General features: G+C 49.6%; 1 protein-coding gene across 5 annotated transcripts; it reads left to right on the forward strand.

The window, feature by feature from the left end:
* The first annotated feature begins 650 nt into the window (after positions 1-650).
* On the forward strand, positions 651-24,767 carry Slc13a5 (solute carrier family 13 member 5). 5 transcript variants are annotated; one of them, XM_052195682.1, is made up of 13 exons: positions 651-745; positions 1,096-1,216; positions 5,426-5,554; positions 5,827-5,963; positions 7,223-7,410; positions 8,490-8,658; positions 10,134-10,256; positions 14,290-14,508; positions 15,333-15,433; positions 16,463-16,581; positions 19,181-19,342; positions 21,762-21,899; positions 23,391-24,767. In XM_052195682.1, exons 1-13 carry the CDS (start codon positions 651-653, stop codon positions 23,520-23,522), a joined length of 1,833 nt encoding a protein of 610 aa, XP_052051642.1. In that variant the 3' UTR covers positions 23,523-24,767. The 5 variants fall into 5 exon arrangements, with proteins under 5 accessions (XP_052051642.1, XP_052051644.1, XP_052051646.1 ...); XM_052195684.1 differs by lacking the exon at positions 651-745 and having other exon boundaries at positions 1,071-1,216; positions 7,274-7,410; XM_052195686.1 differs by lacking the exons at positions 651-745; positions 21,762-21,899 and having other exon boundaries at positions 1,071-1,216.
* Positions 24,768-25,998: the final 1,231 nt, after the last annotated feature.

Consider the following 25,998-nt stretch of genomic DNA (forward strand, 5'->3'; position numbering starts at 1 on the left):
AGCAACTAGGTAGCATCTTGATCGGTGTGAGAGCTGACTGACACTGTACGGGAACCTGGACTCAGCCATGTGTCAAGTAATGTCTAAGAAGTAGTCTGTGGTGCACGGATAAGACTCCCCAGAGGAGAATGATTGGTAGGCAGAAGAGAGAAAGAAGTCACCGAGGTGCTAATCATGTCTTTGCACCTTCTTGTCTTGGTGTCCCAAACAGGACTTAGCACAACAGGTACGGCACACCCATCTGGAAAAGGGAGGATTAATGAATGAATGAATGAATGAATGAATGCCTCTCTCACCGTTGGCAGGATTATGTCCCCTCTTCTCTCTCCATAAAACGGCACGACTAGCGAGGTGGTCCGCACATGGGCGGCAGCAACTACGGGTGCCTGGAGCGAAGACGGCCGGCTGCGCAAGCGCGTCCGCTGGAGGGTGAAAGTCGTTCGGACTGCGAGGACAGTGACCACCTTCCTTAGCGGTCCCTGTAGAGCGCCTAGGGTGCGCTGGGTGGGAGAGGGCACGAGGAGGGAAATGGGTTCTATGGCTAGAGTCGGGCTAACGCTAGGGGGAAGCCAGCGGATCTTGGAGGTGAGAGGTCCGCGGTGGCGCAGGGCTTGGCCATCGCCTCTAAGAGACACCCCTCCGGGATAGGGATGAGAAGGAGAGCGCTTTGGAGAGAGAAGCCTGAGAATCCTACAGGCTGGTGGAGTTTTTCATCTGGGACACTCCGGAGCTCAGGAGAGAGCAGGTGAGTGTACATAAAGGATCCTCACGCGTAAGCTGGCAGACCCTGACCAGTACACCTGCATGGTACTGACTACAGAGCAGCGCCAACGGGCTTGGCGAGCCGTGGGGTGCCAGGATCCAGTCCTCTCCATAGAGGGCTGATACCAAGCCCTGGAATCTGCAGACGCCTCCCTCTGCCGCAGGGTGGCAGAGTCCTGGGACAAACCCCGAGGGGGTGGCTCCGCCCCAGGACCACAGGGAGGCCCGGCCGTGGGGGGCGGAGTTGTAGCCGCCCCCAATCCGGTGGGACCGCGCGGCCCCCTTTTAAGCTCGTGAAGCTTGTAGCTGCCTCGCAATCTTTTCTCCCTCCAGTCTATCTCCCTTTCACGCGATGGCTTCGGCGAAGACTTGTGTGAACAAGTTCAAGTCCTTCGTGATTTTGTTCTTCACCCCGATCCTGCTGCTTCCACTCATCATTCTGGTACCTGACAAGGTCAGTTGCGTGTCTGGGCAGCCTGGCGGAACCCGGGTGCCCAGTGCAATAACGGGCATGGAACTCGGGAATGCTGAGCTGGAACGTGCGGATTCCTCCGTGGGGACAAGCTCCCCTGGGCGCGTGCTCAGACACTCCAGGCACCAGATAGGAGGTGCTCTGCAAAGAATCCGAGGGACGCAGAGACCCTAAGGCGAACACGTCCTACCTAGAGTGCACCAATTTCAGGGCGCAAGAGCCGTCCGGGTAAACACAGAAACCTGGACGTACGTTAGAACAGATCTGAACCACACAGACCCGGACAGGCTTAGCCTGACTCAGAATCTCCTCCCAGAGGGCACAACCAACGCTAGTTCAGCTCAAAGATAATGCTCTAGCCAGTAGGCACTCCGAGGGCTGGGCTTTCCCTCTGTGCGTCTTCTCTAAGAAAGAGACATTTCCTAGCTGGAGATGCCTTCAGCCAGGGAACTGCAGGAACACGAGGGTCACCTGTGTGGATCCCGCCTTTGCCATAATCTGGCCTTGATTTTTGAAGCTCGGTTTCTCCATCCATTATCTATATTTCTTTCTAGCTCTGAAGTCAAGGAAGTCACTCTCGAGTCCAAATCCTGCTGCAGCCTGAAAGGCAGGTCGGGCGCTGCCCACCGCCTGCTGTGGCTGTGGCAGCAGGCAGGACATGTTCCCAGAGCTCACGCCTTGGGTGGCATGGCACTGGGTTATAGGGAAGCAGTGTCCCCTTTCCTGGCCTCCTAGTGCTCCGGGGAGGAAGGGAGAGAATGAATGGCTTTGGCTGCGGAGCAGGGGAGGGCGGGAGCCCTGGCCAGGCTCTCTTAGACTGTGTGCGCCAGTTTGGCCAGGCCAGAGCTCTTTGAAGCCTTTTGTGGCTGCCGGAGCGGCTGCTCCTTCCTCCATCTCCTCTTTTAGCCCTTTCACTCTCAGCCCAGACAGGAAACCTTGCTCGGATCCTGCTTCCCCTCCACAGGCAGGTTTGAGAAACAGTGGCACTCTTCAGAGAAGGTTTTGAGAGGAGAGGGGTGTCCTCGGGTGGACTTCTATTCACTTCACATTGTGCCTTTCAGCAAGACCCTTTGCTCTCCGGGCCCGGGTGCTTTGATGGGTACAATCGGGTGATTGGATTCTGGGAGTAAAAGGGGATCATTCTGGCTCCTAGGATGGGGGAAAGGAAACCTACTGAGCGAGGCTCCGCATGGGCTGAGGAGAGCAGAGCAGCTGTAATGGCTCTTTAGTGGCCACTGTTAGCAAGCATCCAGACGTTAGGGGCCATTCCTATCTGTGGGAGGCATCCAGGTTAGGAAGCTGTGATTTTAGCTGTGCTGGCGGGGAGTGATGTTCCCTGGAATAATTATAGTTGCTTGGTTGACCTTTCTGGTAGAGGACAGTATATCCAGGATCCCACTTTATTCCTGGCATGTGCATATGCATGTGCACAGGTGTACACACACACACACACACACATGCGCGCGTGTGCGTCCTCTTCTCTGTCTCTCAAGACAGACACACACACACAGAGAAAGAAAGAGAGAGAGAGAGAGACAGACAGACAGACAGACAGACAGAGGGGGAATGTATATTTCAGTGAGCTAGGTTCCCAACTGGGATATGTAGTCTTCCTCTACCTTCTCTCCAAGTGGATTGGAGCCTGGAAGCCCGGGTCGTAGGCTCCCTACTTTTTCTCTCTTTCCTTCCTTTTTTATGCTCACCACCAAGGAGCACCCTGCCCCCACTCACTGTGCCGCCTTCACTGGGCAAGGAAACCCAGAGATACAGAGCACTTCAGGACAGAGAGTCAGTCACTGTCCCCACCGGATGATGCCCTCTGTGGCCCTGAGCCTCACTGTCCCCACCGGATGATGCCCCGAGCACGCACTGCCGTCTGTGGCCCTGAGCCTCACTGTCCCCACCGGATGATGCCCTCTGTGGTCCGCGCCCCCCCTCAGGCTTTCTTCTTCTCTTCCTCCTTGCTTGCTTCTGGCCTCCCCTCTGATCCACTTTTCTCTGAGCCTTCTTCTGCTTCTGAAACCCATTTTAATAAAGCCAGTGACAACTTTAATGATCATATACCTTGTATCTCACTCATCACTGGTCTATATTTCCAGTTGTGGCTCTATCAGATTGTATCATAGAATGATGTCATAGCCACATCACTCTGCCTTGGTTGATGATAAAGATGCCACCTAAGGACATACGGCTTCGAGCGTGCCCCTTGCAGACCAGCCTGTGAGTGCCCTTAGATGATCTCTCAGTGCTGGCCGATTACACTGGGCATGCGTGTGCCTTCTGGTCACCTCTGTATGCTGAGGGTGGGCCTTTCAACCGCAGTGCCCACTTCTGTCTCAGCTTCCAGGTGCTTTTCCAGACACCTTCTCAGTTCCAAGGAAGTGCAGTAAATTTACTTAGACTTCATCATCTTCTCCCAGGTTGCTACTTCCTCCCTAGACATTAGTGTATTATTTGTGTGTGTGTGCGCGTGCTTGCATATTTGGAGGATAGACATCAACATCAGGCTTGGTTCCTCAGCTGCCATCCAGCTGTTTGTTGAGACAATCTCTCAGTGGCCTGGATCTGGCCACCCAGGATGGGTTGGCCTGTCTCCACATTCTTAGTGCTGGTCCAAGTGTGTGCCACAGAACCTGGTGTCTTCCTTTGTTCTAGGGATCAAGTGCAGGCCCCCTGCGAAAAGGGTAAGACTTTCCCGACTGAGAGCTCTCTCCAGTTGCCTCCCCAGACTTTCCCAACATCCTATTTCTACTCTGCACTGTCTGTGGACACTGTGGGGTTTGCATTAGCAAGGGTCTAGCATGTTAACTGATTCATCAGGGCTGAGACATCTCCTGGGCTTCCTGCTAGTGGGTGGAAATGAGGAGTCAGTTAGCCTAGTGGTCTATCCTCTTCCATGGAGGTCCTAGGACATCTACTGTCTGAGTTCTGAGGATAAATGTTATTAAGGAGATTCTGGGTGTCACACCTTCTGTACGGCCCCTCTGAAGTCATCAGTTTACAGATAAGGATGGGAAAAGAGGAACTAAGATTGGGAGATGGAGGAGACTCGTTAATGACAATGTTTAGAATTACTATAACATGATGGTAGACACAGGCTGACTTAGCATCGTTACTTAAAATTTCTCTACAGTATACCTCCTTATTATCCATGCCCCAAAGGAATCCCCTCTATCACCCATCCCTGGAGCTCATATCAATGGCTTTCAACCAGTATTCATCCTATAGGAGATAAAGAGAAAGCTCACCTTTGCTCTCTGGCCGTAGACTAATAAGTGAGGGGTGGCATCTACAGGTTCATTATTCACAGGAAATGGGTCCTTCCCACAAACCATAGTAACTCCAAAGCTCACATACCCTGTTCCAAAGGGGTGCGGAACCTTGGGACTGTAGACATGTTTTTGGGGGATACGAAATGGTTTTTAGGGTAATCTAGTGAGGTTAAGGAGACAAACAGTGGCTAGGGACAAAGTCCACTGGATCTCACAGAATAGACAATGAAATGGTGCCTAAAATGGAGGGCAGTGGCATTTGACAGTTGCTCCTAAGGTATGTTGACAATCCTTGCATTTTTGGTTGTCATGTGATCCGTAGCTTTGTTATTGTTTCAGTGGTCTTACCTTGTAGTCCAAGCTGTCATGCTCATACAGGCCAAGCTGACATCAGATTTGCAAATATCCTCCCATTTCAGCCTCTAGATGCTAGAATTACAGGCATCTGCCACGGAGCCCGGTTCAGACTTCGGTCTTTTAGGAAGATAACTCTTTGTTGTGACTAGAGAGAACGCCACTGGAGTCTATTGGGTGGAGGACAAGGATGATGCTAAACACCCTACTGTTTAGAGAACAGTCCCCACAACAAGGATCTGTCTCCACCCCAGATGTCAGTGCACAGGGTTGGGAAACACTTCTTTAGCCAACAGGGAGGTGTCCTGGGATGTTTATGGGGTGCAGTCTTTCTTTGAGAACATTTGTGTGTTTATCGTGGTGCTAGGACCACACATAAGGAAAGAGGGGGGGCAGGGAAAGGTTGGACTTGGGGACATCCTGGCTCTTCTTGGCCGTCCTGAGCCTTGGAAAGCCACACTGCCCAGGAGCAGGGCATAGCTGTCCCCATCACAGAGACAGCTGCCCTGCTGTGAAGCTGGTATACAGAAGCGAAGCCTGTGGAACCTCAGAATTGTCTCTTCAGTTTGCCAGGTGTGCCTATGTTATAATGCTCATGGCTGTCTACTGGTGCACAGATGTCATCCCAGTGGCTATCACCTCCCTCCTGCCTGTCTTACTCTTCCCACTTTTGAAGATTCTGGACTCCAAGCAGGTGAGTAAGTCAAGCAGGAGCTGGTGACTTCCTGGTCCTCCCATGTACCTTCCTCCTCCTCTGAGTCCCTCTAAGCTTCTGAGGCCTAGGAATAGCTACAGACGTTCAGAACTGAACCCCTCAAGAACAAGTATGAAGACAGATCATTCCAGGCTGCTTTTGAAATCAGTATCTGGCTTGCTTAGCTATCTAGAGGACTTGAGTAGCAGCTTTGGACCCGTGCTGTATGTGATTGAGGACTTCTCTGATGGGACATTCCTGTAACCTTCCAGGTATGTGTCCAATACATGAAGGACACCAATATGCTGTTCCTGGGCAGTCTCATCGTGGCTGCGGCTGTAGAACGCTGGAACCTTCATAAGAGGATTGCCCTGAGAATGCTGCTCTTTGTGGGAACCAAGCCCTCGCGGTAAGCACACCGTCTTTCTCTAGCTATATGGCTCTCCATGGGACCCTGGAACAAGGGAGCAGGGGCATCCAAGGAGGGGGTGGAAGGGTGACCTCTGGGTAGGACAGGATGGTTCTGCGTCCGTCTTTGGGATTCAGGAGAGGAGAGACTATGTAGGACAGTGGTGATCTTTTCAATCTAAGTAGATAAGCTAAACTACCTACACGTGGGCTGGCCTGCCAAGCTCTGGGTCTTGCTAAGCCAAACTTCCCCGCTAAATGGGAGTTTCTTAGAGCTACAGTTGAGTTTGAGGCCTGCTGACCCAAGAGCCAGCAATACTGGCATCAGCAATGTTTGTGAGAAGAGGGAGTAGCAGAGAATCTGTAGTTAATGGTTTTCATGTCTCTGACCAAATCCCTAAAAAGGAAAAAAAGGATTTGTTTCAGCTTATAGCTTTGGATGGTGGCCGGTCTGAGGTCAATTGGTCTTATATACCTGAGCAGAATGTCATGGTGGCAGAAGTATGTGGTAGCAGAAATTCACCTACACCAGACAGGAAGTAAGAGAGGAGCCAAGAGCCAATGGTGCGAGATGCACCGAGAAGGACACACCCAATGACACACTTCCTTCAACTAGGCCCTACCTCTTTTATGGCTTGAGAACTTCACATATGCATATAATGGGTTTTGGGTTTTTGTTTGTTTGTTTGTTTGTTTTTATCAAATCCACCTCATCTCCAACACTACCCCCCAATTCTTCTGCTATCCACCATATGGCCTTTGGTGTAGTTGTGACACAAGTGTTATGGGAGTAACTAACCACTTTCAGATTGGACTTGAAGACTTCTCTAAAAGATGGAACTCATGTCTGGTACCATTAATGCAGCCCCAGTCCCATGGCCGGCGAGGTCCTAAGCTCCACTTCCTTTGTTTTACCACTTCCCAATAATGTGGTCACATTATAAATCCACTGAGGGGTTAATCTGTCTGTTATGCCAGAGCCCTATGAACTCATGGTCTGCCCTTCACAATTACACTCAGAGTTGTACTTCCTGATGAGGTGTGTCCTAGTAAGTTGACCATGAAAATTAACTGTCACAAAGAGGAAAGGGGAAAGGGAAGAAGGGAAAGAGAAACGAGGGCTGATTAAACTGCCACACCATGTTAGAATGCCTGGTCTGGAGTTGACAAGAAGGGTGGCTCCAGCCCCTAGTTATGGCCCTGGGATGTGACCAGTAGGGCACGAGGGACTCTGGCTTTCCTCTCTGCCCTCCTCTGCAGGCTAATGCTGGGCTTTATGTTCGTCACGGCCTTCCTGTCCATGTGGATCAGCAATACTGCCACCACGGCCATGATGGTACCCATTGTGGAGGCCATGCTGCAGCAAATGGTAGCCGCCAATGTAGCTGTGGATGCCAGCCAGGGGACACTGGAGCTGCTGGACAAGAACAAGGCCAGCGAGTTGCCAGGTGCACTCTGGCTTAGATTTTGCAGCCACAGCCTTCTCTGCTGTTGCCAGATGCTGTGGCTTCCTCCTCCTTCCAAGTCTCCTCGTGCCATGTTTTAGGGATTAAACATGCATAGAAAAAAATAGGAAAATAGTTTTGTTAGTATTAGTATTATTAGTATTAGTCTTAGTTATTACATAAAAGAAAGAACCTTTACTCAAACTTAGAGCATTAGCCAGAGATTGTAACTGGTCACATGATAGAAAGCATTGAGTATTCATTTGCTAATTCATTTAGCCTTCCTTGAGCACCTGCCGGATGCTTCTCACTCTTGGTCCCAAGATGGAAAGCAATGAGTTATTAATTTGATAATCCATTCAGGCATCTTTGAGCACCTTCTGGATGCTTCTCATCCTTGCTACATTTATTTTCTTCAGGACTGCCTTCTTGGCTCTCCCAAAACCCACCACCCTTGCTCTATTCTTATAGGTCTTGGGGTCTGCTTCCTACTAGGCTTAGGACTTGGAAGATGCAGGATAGGATCTGCCTCTCCCTCTGCCAATTCCCTGTTCTTTCCCAGGAGTCTACATGGGAGGACCTTGGGATCTGTGCCTGGGTGAGGTCCAGGCAACATGGAGGTGACCAGGCACACTCTGACCACTGACTCTTGTGAAGCCCTGTATGATGATCTAAGTGGGTACCCCTATCCAAAGCACCTGCCTCAGGATAAGCCCTTGGGAGGTTGGACAGCACAGCAGCTCAGAGAGGGAGGACCTCTCCAGAAGGAGAGCCATCCGAGGTAGACTGAGACACCCTTAGATGCAAGGGAGTGGCCTGGAGAAACAGTGAGAAGCCAGGAGATGGATATATATATGTACCTTAAGTTTCTAGGCTTGGCAAGTATAATGGAGATCCCCAAGGAAGCCATGGGAAGGGATTGTGGGAAGGTAGATGGGGCCTGACTGCGATTTGGGGTTGCAGCCAAGGAATACATGTGCACCTGGCAAAGTGTATGCTGGATCTCACATTAGCAGCAATGTAAAGAGCTTTTGAGTGGCTGGGTATGACTGACATAGCTAACATCCCCGTGTCCACCCCAGGAAACCAGGTGGTATTTGAAGACCTCAGTGAGCAGAAGCACGAGGATGAAGAAACGAAGAATATGTTCAAGGCTATGAACCTATGTGTATGCTATGCAGCCAGCATTGGGGGTACAGCCACCTTGACTGGGACGGGACCCAACGTGGTGCTCCTGGGCCAGATGCAGGAGTGAGTCATGACTGTGCCTTCAGGAGACATCACCAGGGGTCTCTGGGGCTGGAGGTCCTTACTCAGCTCTCTTTCCCCCCTATCTTGGCCTGGAGTCATCAGCCTAGTAGGGTGAGAGGATAAAGCAATGTAGTCTTTATGTCCCCTGCACCCACTAAGAGTCTTCCCCGGGAATGCAGACCGGATATGCTAGAGCTCTTGGACAAGATGGCTCTCTGACACAGGGCAAGTCCAACTTCTTTCAGTGGCTCAGGGTTCTAGCTCAGGCAGGAAGTGTGGCCTGGACTCTGAGCTAACATCATAGGAAATGGCAGCACAGTCACTGGCAAATGGCAGTGGGTGGAATTCACAGAAAACAGACATTTCTAAAAGAGCCCCTACCAGCTCACTGACATTGGCTGATAATGGGCACCTCTGATCTCCAAGGTCTACAGATGGCACAGACAGGTGGGCTTGGGCCACTAACTGCTGTGCAGTTTCCACCACATAATTCCACCAATTGGTGGCCTCAAGTGCACTGTAAGCTCAGCCTAGGAGTGTCCCGCTTTGACTGAAAGGGGATGTAAGCTGTGAAGATCCCGTGTCAGAGCTCTGCCTTGTGCAGGGTGGGCTTGGAAGATCATGGGGGAAAGAGAAGTCGAGGCCCCACCATAGGCTTTTCATGGTCTGCTGAGGGTGCCAGACTCAGGGAGTTTCAGGCAGCCTAGTAAATACATGTGTTAATTGAAGCATGTACAAATTATCATAGTAAGGAACAAAAAGGAGGTGGTGCCTCTTTTGTGTAGACAAGAGCTTTGGGCAGGGGTGGAAACGACAGCTGGCACTGGGACTGGGACTTACAAAGGACAGAGTGGCAGACAGAGCAACAGCCAGCTCGTCAGGCCAGAACCCCGAGATTCAGTAACTAGGGTCATTTGATCCTCCACACGTTTTCTGTGATCCTAACCCTAGAGCTTTCCCTGAAGTTCTTCTGCACAAAGGGACTTGCCAAGGCTGAGTGGGGGGAAGCCTTAGGTGGGATTTGATGTTTTTGAGCTAGACAGAGCTAAAAGGCAGCTTAGGGAGGAAAGCAAGGCTCAGAGAGCATCTTCCAGCCCCACTCTGGGAAAAGACCTTAGGGAAGTCTCCCTCAGAAGCACACAGAGGGAGTTTTCAGGGGATCCATGCAGCCCCTTAAGCTGTCAGCCAGATCGAGTGCATGTGTGACAAAGGCGTACTTTTCTAGAGCCTGGGCCGGACTTTTATGAGACATTCAGCAGGGTCTCCATCCACAGAAATGCCCCTGGTCATTCATTCTTCAGTCTTATCTCTTGCCGAGACCATGTACTGGGGTCCTCAACAATAATGAACTGTGGTGTCTGGACCCCAGATTTATGTGGCCTGCAGTCAGACCCATCTTTCAGAGGTCACCTGCCTGGCCTGCACCCCACGCTCAGCATGGTGGTGACAGTACAGACCAACCTTTCTCCTTTCAGATTGTTTCCTGACAGTAAAGATGTCATGAACTATGCAACTTGGTTTGGATTTGCCTTTCCCAACATGATGTTGATGCTGGTGCTGGCCTGGCTGTGGCTCCTGTGTTTATACATGAGACCCAAGTAAGTGTGGGCTGCTCTTGGGCTGGCATCCAATGGTCTCAGACCCCTGCACCAAGCTTGGAGCCCTGGGCCAGTCGACAAAGTTCTTGCACCAGGCTCAGTTTCTCCAGCCTGACCTGCTGGCTTAATACTCTCGGTCTCATCCTAGCTGGAGGTTGCTGTATCTTTGTGTGTATTGTTCCAGGCCAGATGGAGACTTCCTACCTTCCACCTGCTCACCTCCTGAGCACTGAAGACCTGCTCAAGGGCCACCCTTTTCCAGCTTTTCCTGCTCTCTATTTCACCATAGAATAATAGAATAACGTACTCCTCTGAGCCACCAGCGGGTGTGTCCTCTCCCTAAGCTTTGGCACCTATCCTTGTGCCCCAATGGCATCCCTTGACTGTGAACCAGGTCCTCTGACTCCTACACACCTCCCATCTCAGAGAGAAAGGACAAATGTGCCATCCATGCGGTTCAAAGCAACCAAAGAGAGTAGCCTGTCCCCAAATGCCAAGCCAACATGACTGGACGCATTACCGCTTGGTCACGTGGGTCTAGTAGGCCAGGTCACAGTGATCCTCTTGATACAGTCTGAGTTATTAAACTCAGACCTTCACCAAGTTCCTGTGGTGTCCCCCGCAGTGTGCCACGCCTGGAAAGTTTACCTTCCCATTCCCGGCACACTGTCAAGTCCAACCAGAGTCACCTTTGAGGCGGCCAGACTTTGCACAGAAAATATGACCAGGGGTGAGGGGCCGACAAATAGTTTTAGTTTGTTTGTTTGTTCATTTGGGTTTTGTTTTGATTTGATTTGATTTGATTTTGTTTTTTAAGACAGGGTTCCTCTGTTAGCCCTAGCTGTCTTAATCTGTAGATCAGGCTGGCCCCGATTCAGAGGCACCTGACTCTGCCTCCCAAGTGCTGGGACTAAAGGCATGCACCATCACTACCACCACCTTGATAAGCTGTTGTTTTAAAAGATACACATTTACCAGTGGCATAAAGGTGACTGTGCCACACTGGGAGGAAAGGCTGTTGGTAGGAACCACCAAGGAGCCTGCACCTTGTCTCAAAAACTAAAAGCACAGGGCCAGCAGTGGTACAGGGGGTCAGCAGGTAAAGGGACTCGCTGCCAAACCTGATGATTTGAGTTTGATTCCCCAATACCTACATGGTGAGAGAGAACTGATCCTACACATTGTCCTCTGCCCTCCACACTTGCACGATAGCATGTACACACACACACACACACACACACACACCATCCCACCCCACACACAAAACAAACAAAACCCCAAGAGCTTAGAGTGTGGCCCAGTGGTAGAGCACTTCCATACTATAAAACTTTGGATTTTGCCACCAGCACAGCCAAAAGAAAAGGAAAGGACAGGAGATACACCCAAAAGAAAAGGAAAGGACAAGAGACACACCCAAAAGAAAAGGAAAGGACAAGAGACACACCCAAAAGAAAAGGAAAGGACAGGAGACACGTTGCATGCCAGATTTTAAGCACTATACATTTATGACTTAATTTTCATGACAACCTGTAAAGTAAGTGCTAGTATAGTAATTGCCAACATACAGATAGAACAGCGAGAGAGGTTATATGGCTCATGACATATCGTACATTATGGAAGTGCTAGGCCTAAGGTTGGAGTCCAGTCAGTCAGCTCCAGGGCACGTGCCAAGGGTTGCTATCCTGGTGTTAGGAGGATTTCCTATGGCCTTGGATGTCCCTAAAGCCCTAAAGTCAAGTATGCAGCTGAAGCTGGCTGAGTAACAAGACTATTAGGACACCATCAGCCTCCCATCTAGCAGGTGACAGGGACACAAGGGCCATGAAAGCTCAGCTGACAGCCCCAGATGCGGTTCACTCAGCTCTGCGCAGCCTCCACTGTTCTTGTGGACCACAGGAATTCTGAACAGCATTTACCTTGAATATATTGGGACTTCTGGCTATAAGAAGTGGGAGAGCGTGGCTTTCTTCTGCCCCAGTCTTCCTTGGCATGGCACTACGACTCAGACACCAAGTGCAGTGCGGTTTGCAGGTAGCCTAGCTTCCATCCCAGATCCGCGGGATAGAGAACAGCTCGGCAGAAACAGGAGCACACCCCACGATCTCCCTATGCATCTCTGGCCTCCTGGACCAAGCGGGGTAAAACCAAGAATCATGTTTCTTAGCCACAGGAGAAGCCTCTAGTGTTCCTTATGTCCCCATCATTCCTAAGACCCTCACTTGTACCAGTATCCAAGTCACGGCAGAAAATCTGTTTTGCTTGAGTTCGTGGGTAGTGACAGACTTTTACCCAGGACCACTAAGAATGATGTGACATATTATAACTGTCTTGCACTCAAGCATCCTGACCAGGCTCAGCTGAAAACAGGACAAGTGTTCTTTCTGAGAGTTCTTTCTGTCTGGCACCATGGTGAGGTGCTTGAGGACCCAGAGATCCCCCTCTGGGTAGCTCTGTGGCTCTGCAGCGTATCCACTTCACTGTGACTCACCATAATGAAGGCTATTCTTCAGCAGGACACTGTAGTCCCTAATAGAATGTCAGGACAGCCATAGGATCTGCTTGTCTATCTCAAGGGCTACCAGATAAAATGAACCCAGAGAAGTTGCTCATTGAACAAGGGTCAGGGGGTTTGGTGTCACCATCTTAGTGGTCAGCATCAGAAGACTGATTATCACACTTAAACCCAGAGTCTGTGCTATCAGGGACACTTTTTACCAGCAGGCCCAGGCTTCTCACTGTCTGTTCCATGCCAGGCATCTAGAAATGCCAAGGCCATCCCTTATCCTGGAAATCAGGCTTCCCCAGAATAGGTCTGAGGTCTCTAAATGGCAGGTACTGGCAGGTCTGTGCTTAGAAAAGCATAGACTCTGGAGCCAGTGGTGGCAGAGAGGCTCCCACTCACACCAGCAGAGCCATCCCGACACTGAGTGTCTTAAGAGGAAGACCTTCCTCAGTTCAGCATGGCGGTCTCAGCTGACTATAGACACAAGATCCTCACTGCTGCCTCCTTCCCTGACTCTGAAGTACACCAGGAGGCCAAGTTCTGATGCCCTGGTGTCCTTGGGAGGCAGCCATGCCCCTGGGGCCGATGTTGTCACACTGCCCTCAAGGTGGTTCCCATTCAGCACAGCTGTGGGAACCCCCTTTTCATTAGCACAGCCCTCCTGGGACTTTTATGTTGGGCCTCGAAAGGGTTGTGGAGGGGAGAGCTGTCCGTGGACAATGGCCTTGCTCCACTGCTTTGAGGTAAACAGAGGTGGGACATAAGTGTGACATATTTTCTGCATTGAAGCCCAGTTACCCAGTCACTTTCCCCCATAAGTTCCCCTCCTTCTTACCACTTCAAGTTAACGCCACCTGAGGGGAGGCCAGGTAAGCCATCCTAGCAGGCCTATCTTCCAGTGGAACACCCTGAAGGGACCATCCCAAAGTAGAGCCTAGATTGGCTTCTTTCCTGACCCAGCCATAGATGCTGCCCACTCTACATCTCCTGAGCCCTTAGTCTTACACCTTTAGCACTATGGAAGGCGGCTGTGATGGGAAAGCTTGGGGGATCATGCGTGGATGGTACCGGTCTGGGTCATGAAGGCTCTAGAACTTCCCACAGCCCTCTCACTGGGGACCCTGGAGCACAGTCAGTCTTTCCTTTGCCCATGGCTCTGTCAACTCTGCCATGATGACTGCAAGTAGCATGTTCTACCCTCCCGCCACACGCCCTACTCTGCACTGCCTCTCAGCCTTTTAGCCTCTCCTGCTGCTGTCCCTGTGACCTGTCTGAGGTGGCGGTCCACCCCTTTCGTACCATCTCACCCCTATCTCTGGAAGTGCTCTAGGCTCTCAGCCTCTACTTCTCAACAGTCTCTCTGTAAGACGATCTGGGGCAGAGGGTGGGGGCGGAGAGGGAAGCAGAAAGAAATCAGAAGAAGAAAGAGGGAAGGTGGGAGTTGCTCAGGCCCCAGAAGCTTCCCCCCACCCCCCCCCCACCCCCGAGGCATTCCATCTGACGCCCTTCTCTTATTGTTACATGGCCCAGTTTAAAAAAAACTTGCATCTGCTGTGGGAGGAAGAAGAAGGACACTGAGAAGGTTGCCTACAAGGTGCTGACTGAGGAGTACAAGAAGCTGGGACCCTTGAGTTACCCAGAATGCAATGTGCTCTTGTGCTTCTCCCTGCTTATCATCCTGTGGTTCTCCCGAGACCCCGGCTTCATGCCTGGCTGGCTGTCCTTGGCCTGGGTTGAGGGAAAAACCAAGTAAGTTGATATGGAGGGAAGCCTTAGGTTAGGATAATGCTATCTAAATGTCACTGTTGTCAGCAACAGGCATTAAGAGGAAGGTACAACTTGGGCCCTGTGTTCCGGAGCTAGGCTTTCGAGGGACATTCCATTCTGTGGGCTTTGGGGTGCATTTGTTTTCAATTAGTCTTCGGGATGAAACTATGGTTGTACTTGTTTCTGTGGCTCCCTCATGTCCTCAATAAGGCTGAACCAGGAATGTTCATTGGGCTGCGAGTAGGCTCCTTAGAGCCCTGGTTTCTGCCTTCTTCGTTAAGAACCTATCCAAGATGCATCTCGGTTGCTTAGAAACCTAGTTGGGGGGGGGGGCGTGTGTGTGGATTCTCTCCTTCCTCTGTTAGAGAAATATACAAGAAGTGTTGAGGAATGACTTTCCTAGTAAAGGCAGAGATGTGGGTGAGGAAGTAGCTGTCTGCAACTGGCTACTCCATCTTGGTTACTTAGCTTAGTACCAGAGTCCTTGAGACTGCCTAAATCGAGAAGTCTAAATCTTATGGTTGAGAAATCATAATGCTTACCTATAGAGCAGTGTAGGCTGATGGAGGCGGGGGCTGAGGTTCTGGGGTGTGTGTGTGGGGGGAGAGTTTACCCAAAGTTAGAGGCCAAGAATTTCAGGGTTTTAGTTACATCCAAGACTCAGCCTACCAGCCTTTGGGGCCTCTAGTTTTCATACCTCACAGAGCCTGTTTTTTTTCTGAAGGAACATTTAGACATGGAACTGTGGGTTGGGGCAGATCTGTTGTATGACTATCACTGAGTTCCTATGTGCGTTTCCCTATCAGGCATATCACGGATGCCACGGTCGCCATCTTTGTGGCCATTTTGCTTTTCATCGTACCTTCACAAAAGCCCAAGTTCAACTTCAGCAGCCAGACTGAGGAAGGTAAGGTCTGTCTCATGGCTTTATGGCCCTGAGAGCAAAGGGCCCCTATAGAATGGCCCCTGGATCTCGGGGGCCAAGAATTCTGTACTACTGAACAGGACTGACCACATTTCAAAGCCTAGGGAAATGGAGGTTTGTTAAGATACTTGTGTTATCCTCTAGGCCATGTAGAATCTTTTCTTGTGTTTAAACATTTAAAATATCATTTATACACCACAAGAAGTATAAGTGTTTCAAATTCTCCAAAATGCTGTCAATATTTTTTCTCCCTTTCCTGTTTTTGTAATACACTTTCACATTATAAAGCTGTCATCCAAGCACACACAGCCCGAACCCTGCTCCTTACTGTTTAGCATTTTATTTTGTCTCTGTGTTTCACTACAAGCATTCCCACTATACTACGGCTGCCAAATTGACCTCAGATACTTCATCATACAGGGGTCCTATATCCACCCTGCTGTGGAGTATTTTGACATTTTGAATTTTTCTTTAAAGTAATTTTAAATCAAACCCTCCCCATCTTGCATGTGTTCCTATGAGCCATTGTGCATTTGTGGTGGTCAGGGAATAACTCTTGGGGGTTGTTTCTCTTCTTCCAACCACGGGGGTCCCAGGGATTGAACTCTGGTGTCAGGTCTGGTAAGAAGTACCCTTCCTCCCTAATCTTTCCACTGGACTTTTCATGATTATAAGTTAAATAATCTAGATATAGCTGTTTTTTTTTCCCAAAAGGTGCTTCTTTAGGCTAAAAGTCATTATCATGGTAAAAGAATACAGATGACCTAAAACATCTAAATAGTTTTTAAAATATATGACCAAATAACTTTTCTGAAAAGGTGGTTTTGACTTACTGTGCCCTCCCTCAGACAAGCATATAGCCAAATCCTCCCCCAGAAAAGGGTACAGTGGTTATTGAGAATTTCAGTTCATATGCAGGCATGAACTGGTACCTCATTATCTTTTCTGATTCTGTCTCTTACTTTCTAACGTGTGTACACACGTGTACATGTGTGTGCTTTTTCTTCACAGAGAGGAAAGCTCCGTTCTATCCCCCAGCACTGCTGGACTGGAAAGTCGCCCAAGAGAAAGTTCCCTGGGGCATCGTGCTGCTCCTGGGGGGAGGATTTGCTATGGCAAAAGGATGTGAGGTACTCCCCACTCCTCCGCATTGCATCCCTGGGTGTGTGTCTCCACCACAGAGCTGCATACCCTTTAAGCAGGAGACTCTGTGTTGCCATCCTGAGTAGTGTCCTGCGGGGGTAAGCATGGCTGAGGATGCTTCAGCCTTGAAGAATCCTAGGCATTCACCTTGGAGGACTCTCTGGAGTCCTTTATGAATATTCGCACCATGTTCTTTGGATCCTCTAGTTGCTGACCTTTTTGTTGACATGGTTTCAGGATTTCAAAACTTTTCTCTAGCTAAGAACGTAGCATAGGAGATCAGCTTTTAAGAGAAAATGCAGTTCAACTATGTCCTCAGCCAAAGAGGCTGAGTTAGTGTGGGGCTGCTGTCTATCCTCATCCTCTCCCTCAGGCCCTCCCTCTGGCTCCTCCTAGCTCGTCTTTGTCATTCTCTCCCACCCTCCTCCTCCTTCCCTTCCTTCCCTTCCATGCCTCCCCTCCCACTCATTCACCCTCTTCTTTCTCTTTCTCCTTTCTATTTTCTTCTTAATACTTCCTTCCTATGTATCCATTCTATCCATGTCTGCGTCCACCCAACACATTAAGCCATCTTTCCACCCATCCAGAAATGTGATGTCACAGATAGACTTGGTTTGTATTGTGTTTACAATTTTCCCAGCATCTTGGACAAAACTGGCATACCATGAATACATGCATGCTATTTCTTTTCTTTTCTTTCCTTCCTTCCTTCCTTTCTTTCTTTTTTTAAAGATTTATTTACTTATTTCATATATATGAGTACACTGTTGCTATCTTCTGACACACCAGAAGAGGGCATTGGATTCCCATTACAAATGGTTATGAGCCGCCATGTGGTTGCTGGGAATTGAACTCAGGACCTCTGTCAGTCTCTTAACTGCTGAGCCATCTCTCCAACCCCTCTGATCCATCTCTCCAGCCCCACATGCTATTTCTCTAGTGATGGGGATCAAGCTCACAGAAAACACTATACCACCGAACCATATCTCCAACATATATTTATATAATTTAATACACATTTCAGATGAACAAATTCACCAGTCTAGTTACCCCTCTCTCTATCATTCATCTACCCACCAATTCCTTTCCCCATGTGGCATTTTCCTTTACTTATCAAACATTCTAGTATGTTCCTAATGATAGGCCAGGCACAGAGATTACAGAAGACACCAAGACATGGCATCTGTTTTTGAAGAGTTGACAGGCTAGAGATCAGAGTGTGTCTACAAGAGCCTTTGGAAAGAAGTGAGATGAGATCAAAGAGGTACCTGGTTGAGGCAATGAAGACCAGCATTCTAAGGTCTGCTTTAAGGATAGCATGCATGGCCTTGAATCTGAAGGCAAAGGGAAGCAGCCCAGAGTGACCTGGTCAGATGTATACTTGAAAGCAGCCATTCTATCGTCTTGAGTGGTGGTCTGAGGCCAGCAGGGGGAGAGAAGAACTAGTGGGCTCTCTGTAGTCTTCATCTGACTCCTCTGAACTTGCTGCTATTTTGACCTTTTTTCCCTGCCTTCCTTCTTCCATGGTCCCTGCTTAACCACCTCTTAACAACCATGGCTCTTCTTTAGTTCTCCCACAAATATGCTGGTTTCCAAGGCTCTGCCGTTGGCCTCTTGCCTGCCAACTTTCTGTTCTTGTCCTCCTATCTCAGAGCTCCAAGACTAAATCCTCAATTTCTGGCCCAGGTCATTCCTCTAAGCCTTAAGAGTGTGGAAGACTAAGAGGGAGAAGGTGGAAGAGCCATCTAGGGTGACTTGTGACTGACTAGGTACAAGATATTATCAGGAAAGAAACCCTTCGGGAGTACTCCCAGCAGCTGTGAAGGGTTCATCAGCTGCAGATCCCAGAGGAAGAAGCAAATTCTAAATTAGGTCACTGTCTTAGTCAGGGTTTCTATTCCTACACAAACATCATGAACAAGAAACAATTGGGGAGGAAGGGATTTATTCAGCTTATACTTCCACATTGCTGTCCATCACCAAAGGAAGTCAGGACAGGAACTCAAGCAGGTCAGGAAGCAGGAGCTGATGCAGAGGCCATGGAGGGATGCTACTTACTAGCTTGTTTCCCCTGGCTTACTCAGCTTGCTTTCTTATAAAACCCAGTACTACCAGCCCAGGAATGGTACCACCCACAAGGGGTCCTCCCCCCTTGATCACCAATTGAGAAAATGCCTTACAGCTAGATCTCATAGAGGCATTTCCTCAAAGGAGGCTCCTTTCTCTGTGATAACTCCAGCCTGTGTCAAGTCGACACACAAAACCAGTCAGTATAGGCAGGCACGTTGAGCCTGATGTGCTCATGGGGACATTTAGACAGATACTTTTAGATGACTTCTGATGTTTAAATCTAGTTAATAGATCAGCTGAGCCACAAGCAAAGTTGTAGGAGTCAAAAGATTAAGGAGGAAGAAGAGGATGAGGAAGAGGGACAGGGAGGGAGCAGGAGGGGAAGAAAGAAAATTGTAGGGATAGATTAGATTATTACCTATGTGCAAGAGAGAGGATAGAAATGGACTGAGCTCCTTGGACCCTGGAGGAACTGTAAGCCAGGAACCCTGAAATGATGGTCTCTGTGCTTCCTAGACTTCAGGGCTCTCCGAGTGGATGGCAAGACAAATGGAACCCTTGAGCTCAGTGAAACCCGCTGTCATTACCTTGATCCTGTCCGCTCTTGTTGCAATGACCACAGAGTGCACAAGTAATGTGGCCACTACCACCCTGTTCCTGCCTATCTTTGCCTCTATGGTAAGTAACTCTTCTGGGGAAGGGAAGGGGAGAACATTTTGTGGGAAGTTGTGAGCCCACGGCCATTTCCTGAGTCTCTAGAGAAGCAGTAAAATTCGGATCCGGAGCCTCACCAGGCTTGAAGACCAGGATGTGGCTCTGGCTCTGAGGTGGACTTGTGTACACTTGATGACTCTGGTCCTGAGGCCCTTCCTCACTGCTTGGTCTACTCTTCTTTGTAGCTCCCCACCACTTCCCAAAGCATCAGATGTGGACCAGGTGCTTAAACTTTGTTGCATCAGTGGGTCAGATGGTTTGGGAGGAGGAGGCAGGATAGTTTCAGGTTCAAAGTCTACATGATCTACAGGGTGAGTTCAAGTTAGTGAGACCCTGTCTGACAAACAAAAATAAAAAAGACTAAGCTCTTGTCTGGCATGTGCAAGGCCCTGGGTGCAATCAGCAGTACCACACACATCACTACACACTCACACAAAGCAACAACCATGCAACTATTATATTAACCTAACTATCTGGGTTATTTTTCAAGATGGTGGGAGGAGGGCATATATCAACGACTGAGACTACAGAAAGAAGCCCAGGAGGTGGGGGGACTTGAGAATGGGAGGATGGGACAGGTCTTTCCAGCAGGGTAGGCATGAAGACTGAAGGCCTGAAGACTTCCCAGAGATAATAGGGGTCACTAGGATCTGAGACAGAAAATGGAGGCGATGAAGAAAAGGCTGTTAAATATTGATTCCAGTGTTCTATGGGCAAGCTCAATTGTGTGCTGGGAACTAAGGAGGAAGCTAAGCCTGTAGGGAAATAAGCTGTCATCTGTTCTTATGTTCCTCTGTCCGAATCAAAGGCAGCACTGACCTCAGGGGGTTCAGGAAAGCACCAGAAGACCTGAGTCCCCTCCTAGAAGTGTGATGAGAGTCCTAAGACACACGTGGGCTACAGAGAACCTGAACGAGGAAGCCACTGAAGTGTACCCTGGAGAGGAACAGGAAAAGGCTATGATTAGTCTGAGCTCAGAAACAGACTCACAAAAGATCTAAGCCCAGTGCTGAGATTGGTAAATTTCCATCCAAGCAGCATGCGGCATCCACTTTAAAAAAAAAAAAAAAGCAAATCTTAGAGGGTGGTTTTTTGTTTTTTTTTTTCCTATTCCCAAGGACAATAGAAGTGTTTAAAGGTAGCTGTGTCCTTCCCTAAGCGGGCTGCTCAGGGTTAAGGAAGTGGAGAAATGTAGAGGAGGAAGAAGAGGAAGAAGAGGAGGAGGACTGGAGAGGAGAAAGGGGAGAGGACGGAGACAGGTGGAGGAGGACAGGGAGGAGAGGGAGCAGGACTGGGGGGCAGTGTCTTTTGGTGCTGGGCACACAATGGGGATGCTCCTCTCCTGAGCAAAGTCTGGCTTTGTCATCTCCTGTGAACCCTGTGAGCACAAATAGTCCCAGCTGGGCAAATACAGGCTTTAATCTAAGGAGGCAGCTGGCTCCTTTGAAAATAAGCTCTGCTATGGGGCTGGAAAGATAGATCAGCGATTAAGAGCATTGGCTGCTCTTCCAGAGGACCCAGGTTCGATTCCCAGCACCCATATGGAGGCTCACAGCCATCTGTCACTCCAGTCCCAGGGGTCCAACACCCTGTTCTGGCATCCTCTGGCACCACACACGATGCACAGACATACATTCAGGTAAACACTCATGCATGTAAAGTTTTAAAAAATACCAAAAAAGGAGGCTCTTCTAGAGCCAAAATCTCTGAGTAAAATGGCCCAGAACTACCCTGCATGTATGGCCCTGCATGTTCCTGCCTGGACACCCACATGAGGAAAGCGAACCGTGAGTGGTGCTGTATGAATACAGCATCCTGCGGTTTCTGGCCATCAGGTCAGTTTCCACCATTTTGATGTCAAATTGTTACAGTGAGATCTCTGCAGACATGTTTACATGTGGAAACATGCGTGATAAAGAGTCTCTTTGGCAGCTATTTAGATTATGTTATTTACTTATTCGCTAAATAACACAATGAATATCAACTCTGTGCTAGTAGATGTAGCTTAATTTTAATACACAGAATGACACTGGGTTCCCAATACAAAGGGATCCCGTGGAAATATTCACAAGTAGGTGGCTCACAGTACATTTTAGGATTCGATGCCATCTAGAGGTCCACTACGGCTTCTGACTCACAGTAAGTGCCCCTCCCCAGAAAACGCATGAACTAAATTGAAGCCGAAAGGGCCTCCACAGAGGTGGCCTCTGAGCTCAGACTTCTGTGCTCGCAATTATCAGGTAGAAAAGATACATTGAAAGGGATTCACACAGATGTGAAGGTTGGACTGTAGCCCAGGCCTTCGGGAATGATTGTAAAGTCTGGCCCGGGAGCGTCCGTGTGCACTGTACTGTGAGAGCCGCAACGTCGTGTGTCTCTCCAGGCTCGTTCCATCGGCATCCATCCGCTGTACGTCATGATTCCCTGTACCCTGAGCGCATCACTTGCCTTCATGCTGCCTGTGGCCACCCCACCAAACGCCATCGTGTTTGCCTACGGACACCTCAAAGTTGGTGACATGGTAACAGCCCCCTTTTATTTTTGCCTATTAGACGATGATGCTTTTGGTACAAGGGATGTCCCACTTGTGAATGACGTGTGAGTTTCAAAAGGATGGGGCCGGGGCGGTGGTTCAGTTGGGGAAGAGCTTGCTGTGCAAGCGTGAGATCCTAAGTTGGTGTTCTCTGCACCCACACTGAAAGCCAGGCATGGCTGTGGTGAAAACTGAAGGACCTGGGGCTCCTTGGCCAGTCAGTGTAGCTGAATCAGTGGGCTTCAGGCTCAAGGGGAGACTCTGTCTCAGAAAACTTAAACAGAGGGCTGGAAAATGGCTCCAGTGGTCAAGAGCACTCACTGTTCTTACAGGGGACCCGAGTTCCATTCCCAACATCCACACATCCACTGTGGCTTACATCCTTCAGGGACCAGGCACAAACACTGTACACATATACACATGCAGGCAAAATACTCATACATATAAAATAATTCTAAGAAATACTTAAAGGCAGAGAATTATAGAGGAAAACACTCAACACCAGCCCCTGGGCCACAAATATGCAAGCATGAATGAGCGCACCTGCACACACACGAGGCGAGAATGACAGAGGACCTCATGGGATCTGAGAGTACCACAGGACACCTAAGCCTATAGCTGTCATTTTCATTTGTGGTGTATCTCTTCTAGTTTATTGAAATGATCTCATATTTCATATGGCATCTGTTCCCATAAAGGTACTAGAAACCCCTCTCTGGGGAAACCTTCGTAGGTCCCAGGGAAGTCCTGGCTGAACACTGGGAAGGGATGGAGTGGGGCCCTCACGTGGCCGTAGGATCATAACTAGCCAGAGCCTTGAGGACATCCAGGAGGAGCACAGTAGTCAGACAGGCTTGTGGGGTATCTGAAGAGGGCACGCATAGTGGGAAGCCCATTTTCTTGGGAGTCAGTGATGCCTTGGAAGCAAACACGATCACAGGCAAAGCTTTTCAAGCCAGGATGGGCTTTCTCACCTCTGGTGGGGGAAGGACAACTCTGCGGCCCTGGGTTGGGGTTGAGCTGAGTAGGTAAGAGGGAGACGCCAGACCTCCTTACCTTAACCAGTCAGTTAATAATGATCTCAGACCCTCTGCTGGGGCACTCTGGGGGCTCCTCCTGCATATTCTCATTATGTATGTGGATCCCAGAAACCACATGCTGCAGATCTGATTCTGAGCCACAGGAAAAAGTCCCTGCTGGGTGTTAGAGTAATGGCTCATGAGTGTCAGGAAGGCATACAAAGTAGGTGGCAGAAAATGCTACGGGAAGGTCACAAGCAGAGGCTAGTGTCTCTCTGAAGTCACTTTCCAAAATCATAGTGGGTGTAGAGAACCTACCCGTGCTGGCTCCTTCCCAGGAATTCCTTCAGCAACAGTGACACTTGATTTGCTTTGTTCGGAGATGAGAGGAGCCCAGAGTGCAGGAACACAAGGCCCAGCTGAGACCAAGTTGCTGACTGATGCTGTTTTTATTCCCTAGATGAAAACAGGATTCATAATGAACTTCCTTGGGATCCTAACTGTGTTCCTGTCAGTCAACACCTGGGGGCGGGCTGTGTTTAACTTGGATAGTTTCCCTGACTGGGCAAACTCAACAAGGATTAACACTTAGGAAGAACCACAAGAGCACAAGCATGCCCCCCACCCTTTTGAGGACTATGAACCTTTCCGGCACACCTTGCACAAAGCACTGGTGCTCAACCCCCAGTGTGATCCAATGATGTCAACACCCCATGAAGATCCAGCCAACTAGCCACCTCTTCCTCCAGGCTCAGATTCAGAGATGGCAATGGGCAATGGGCAATGGAAAGATAGGCTCAGAAGGGAAAGGAACCCCTTTGAAAGGTCGTAAAGCCCATCTTTCTTAGGACCCTTCCGTCTCTCCTGGGACATGCTCAAATCCTTGAACCATGAAACAGAGGGAAACAGGAGACCAGGGCTCAAATTCTGTACCATGTGGCTTTGAAAGACTACTGGCTCCATGCTGGGCTCCTGGTTCTCACATACCTGTTCCCACGGTCTCCACACGGGGGTTGGATCGCCAGGCTGAGAACCCAGCCCCTGTGCCTCTTCTGGATGTCCCCAGATCATCATCTCTATCACCACAGAGGAACTTTCCATCTAGGACAGAACTCTGATCTTGAACACTCCCTACTTCCAGAATGAGAGTGGGAGTCACAGCCCCCTGAAGACATGGACTCTGCATTGTGCCATCACCGACCACTGAGCAACCTGAGGTGCCAACATCAAGGCATTCCTGCTCAGCCTTGGTTGGCCTGTCCCATACTTGCCTCATTCCATATTCATTAACAGTTTGACCCCCCTTCCCCAGTGAGCCTCCTTCAACCCCTAAATTCTCCCTGGGTGAGGCTCCCCGAGAAAACCCCTGCTTTTTTCCCAGGGAGCTCAGTTTGATCATTCTGGGAATGCTCATCCTGCCAGCCTGGTTCGGATGGGATCACGCTTCAAGGATGGACAGTGGTGTCTCTTTGGGGGGATGCTTTTTTTAAGTGGGATACCCAAGTCTTCCCTTGACTAGATCCAGAGCAGATTCAGCAGCTCACTTCCAAGGGCTGGACTACTGCAGTTTGTCTGTCCTCTTGGACTCTTGGGTTCCTCTGGGAAGGCCTTTCCCTTGCTGGCTGTGCACTGTGGCCAGGCCTGGTGGCAACAGAGCATGGTTGAGAATGAGCAGTGCATGTTGGTGTCTGAGCAGACAGACCTTGCCAGAGTCAACTGACTGAGCCTCCATGAGAACCCATAGGACCCCACACATGAAAGGGAGACAGGAGAGGAAGCTCTCCCTTGCCCTTCTTCCTTGCTTAATTTGCTCTGAAAAGAAGCTTGGGTGGGAAGATAAGGCCCATGGATGTCATTTTTTTCTGGGCAGAAGACAGTATGGGGACCCAAGGAGTCCCCATCAAAGACCAAGTATGCGTCTGGCTCCTTGGGAGGGATGACTTCTGACCACACTGTTGAAGGCTTGCTCTTGTCAAATACTCTGTCTGCTGTGGAAAGTTCCAGTGTGCTGACTGGTCTGTGATTTCGTGCCTTGTGAAGGAGACAGAGGGAGGCAGATGAATAAACAGTTGCTCTCTGTCCACCTCCTGGGTTCCTGGCCTTCCTGGACCCAGGGAATTTACCAGTTATCATATTCCATATTTGCGGCTACCCTGTGAGATGGCCGGTGTTAGGATCCTTGCTCATCCTTGAAGAAAAACAAGACCCAGGGAATCCAGGGGATGAATTCTAGGTCCAGCTAGTGGCAATTTTAGATCCCATAAAGACAGGCTTCTTCTCCTTTTTCCTCCTCCTACCCATGAAGGGCTTTGGTCTTTTGGAGCTTATAGGGAGAGGTATGTGGCTGAGAGCCAGCCTACCCTAAGGTCCTGCTTACCCAGGGAAGGTCTCTAAACATGAGAGCTTCCTTGCTGTTCACTCTGAGACAGACTCAGGACAGTGCTGAAGCAGACAGAACTGGTCCTTTCCCTCAGACTCTTCCAGAGGAAAGTGTGATCAAAATAGTGAACTCCTGGCCAGGCAGTGGTGGCACATGCCTGTAATCCCAGCACTCTGGGAAGCAGAGGCAGGCAGATTTCTGAGTTTGAGGCCAACCTGGTCTACAGAGTGAGTTCCAGGACAGCCAAGGCTATGCAGAGAAACCCTGTCTCGGGAAAAAAAAAAATAGAGAACTCCTGTCTCCCATATCACATTGACAGTGTCTCCTCCCCTAAAACTTGCTGGTCTCCACAGCCCTACTATGACTGACAACCCCTGACTGCTTCTAGGTTCTAGAGCCAGCACTGTGGCTGAGCCAGAGCAGGCCAGCGTGAGTATGACCAATACCTCAAGGACTGGTCTACATAGAACAGGCACATACTTGATGCAGTGAGCCACGCTGGGGCCTTGGAGCCTCTCGGGAGGGTGGCTGACTGGGAGGAGAGGGTTTGGTGAGGTGGGCGGAGGACTCTACCACTAGACACTACCCAGCTGAGGGCTGAAAAGAAGCTCCTGGGAGCAGCACCCATAGTGGAAGAGGATGACTTAAGGCTGTCTGAGTGACATCTCTTGCAGCTGGGTAGAGGTGC

This window comes from Apodemus sylvaticus, chromosome 10, assembly GCF_947179515.1.
Source record: "Apodemus sylvaticus chromosome 10, mApoSyl1.1, whole genome shotgun sequence".
NCBI lineage: Eukaryota > Metazoa > Chordata > Mammalia > Rodentia > Muridae > Apodemus > Apodemus sylvaticus.

What these genes read in the sequence shown, in the direction of transcription:
- Slc13a5 (XM_052195682.1), top strand. Translation starts at nt 651, where the DNA reads ATGAGAAGGAGAGCGCTTTGGAGAGAGAAGCCTGAGAATCCTACAGGC. An exon ending in CAAGGCCAGCGAGTTGCCAG is followed by an intron (nt 7,411 to 8,489) that starts GTGCACTCTGGC and finishes TGTCCACCCCAG; the next exon opens with GAAACCAGGTGGTATTTGAA. An exon ending in TGCCTATCTTTGCCTCTATG is followed by an intron (nt 19,343 to 21,761) that starts GTAAGTAACTCT and finishes GTGTCTCTCCAG; the next exon opens with GCTCGTTCCATCGGCATCCA.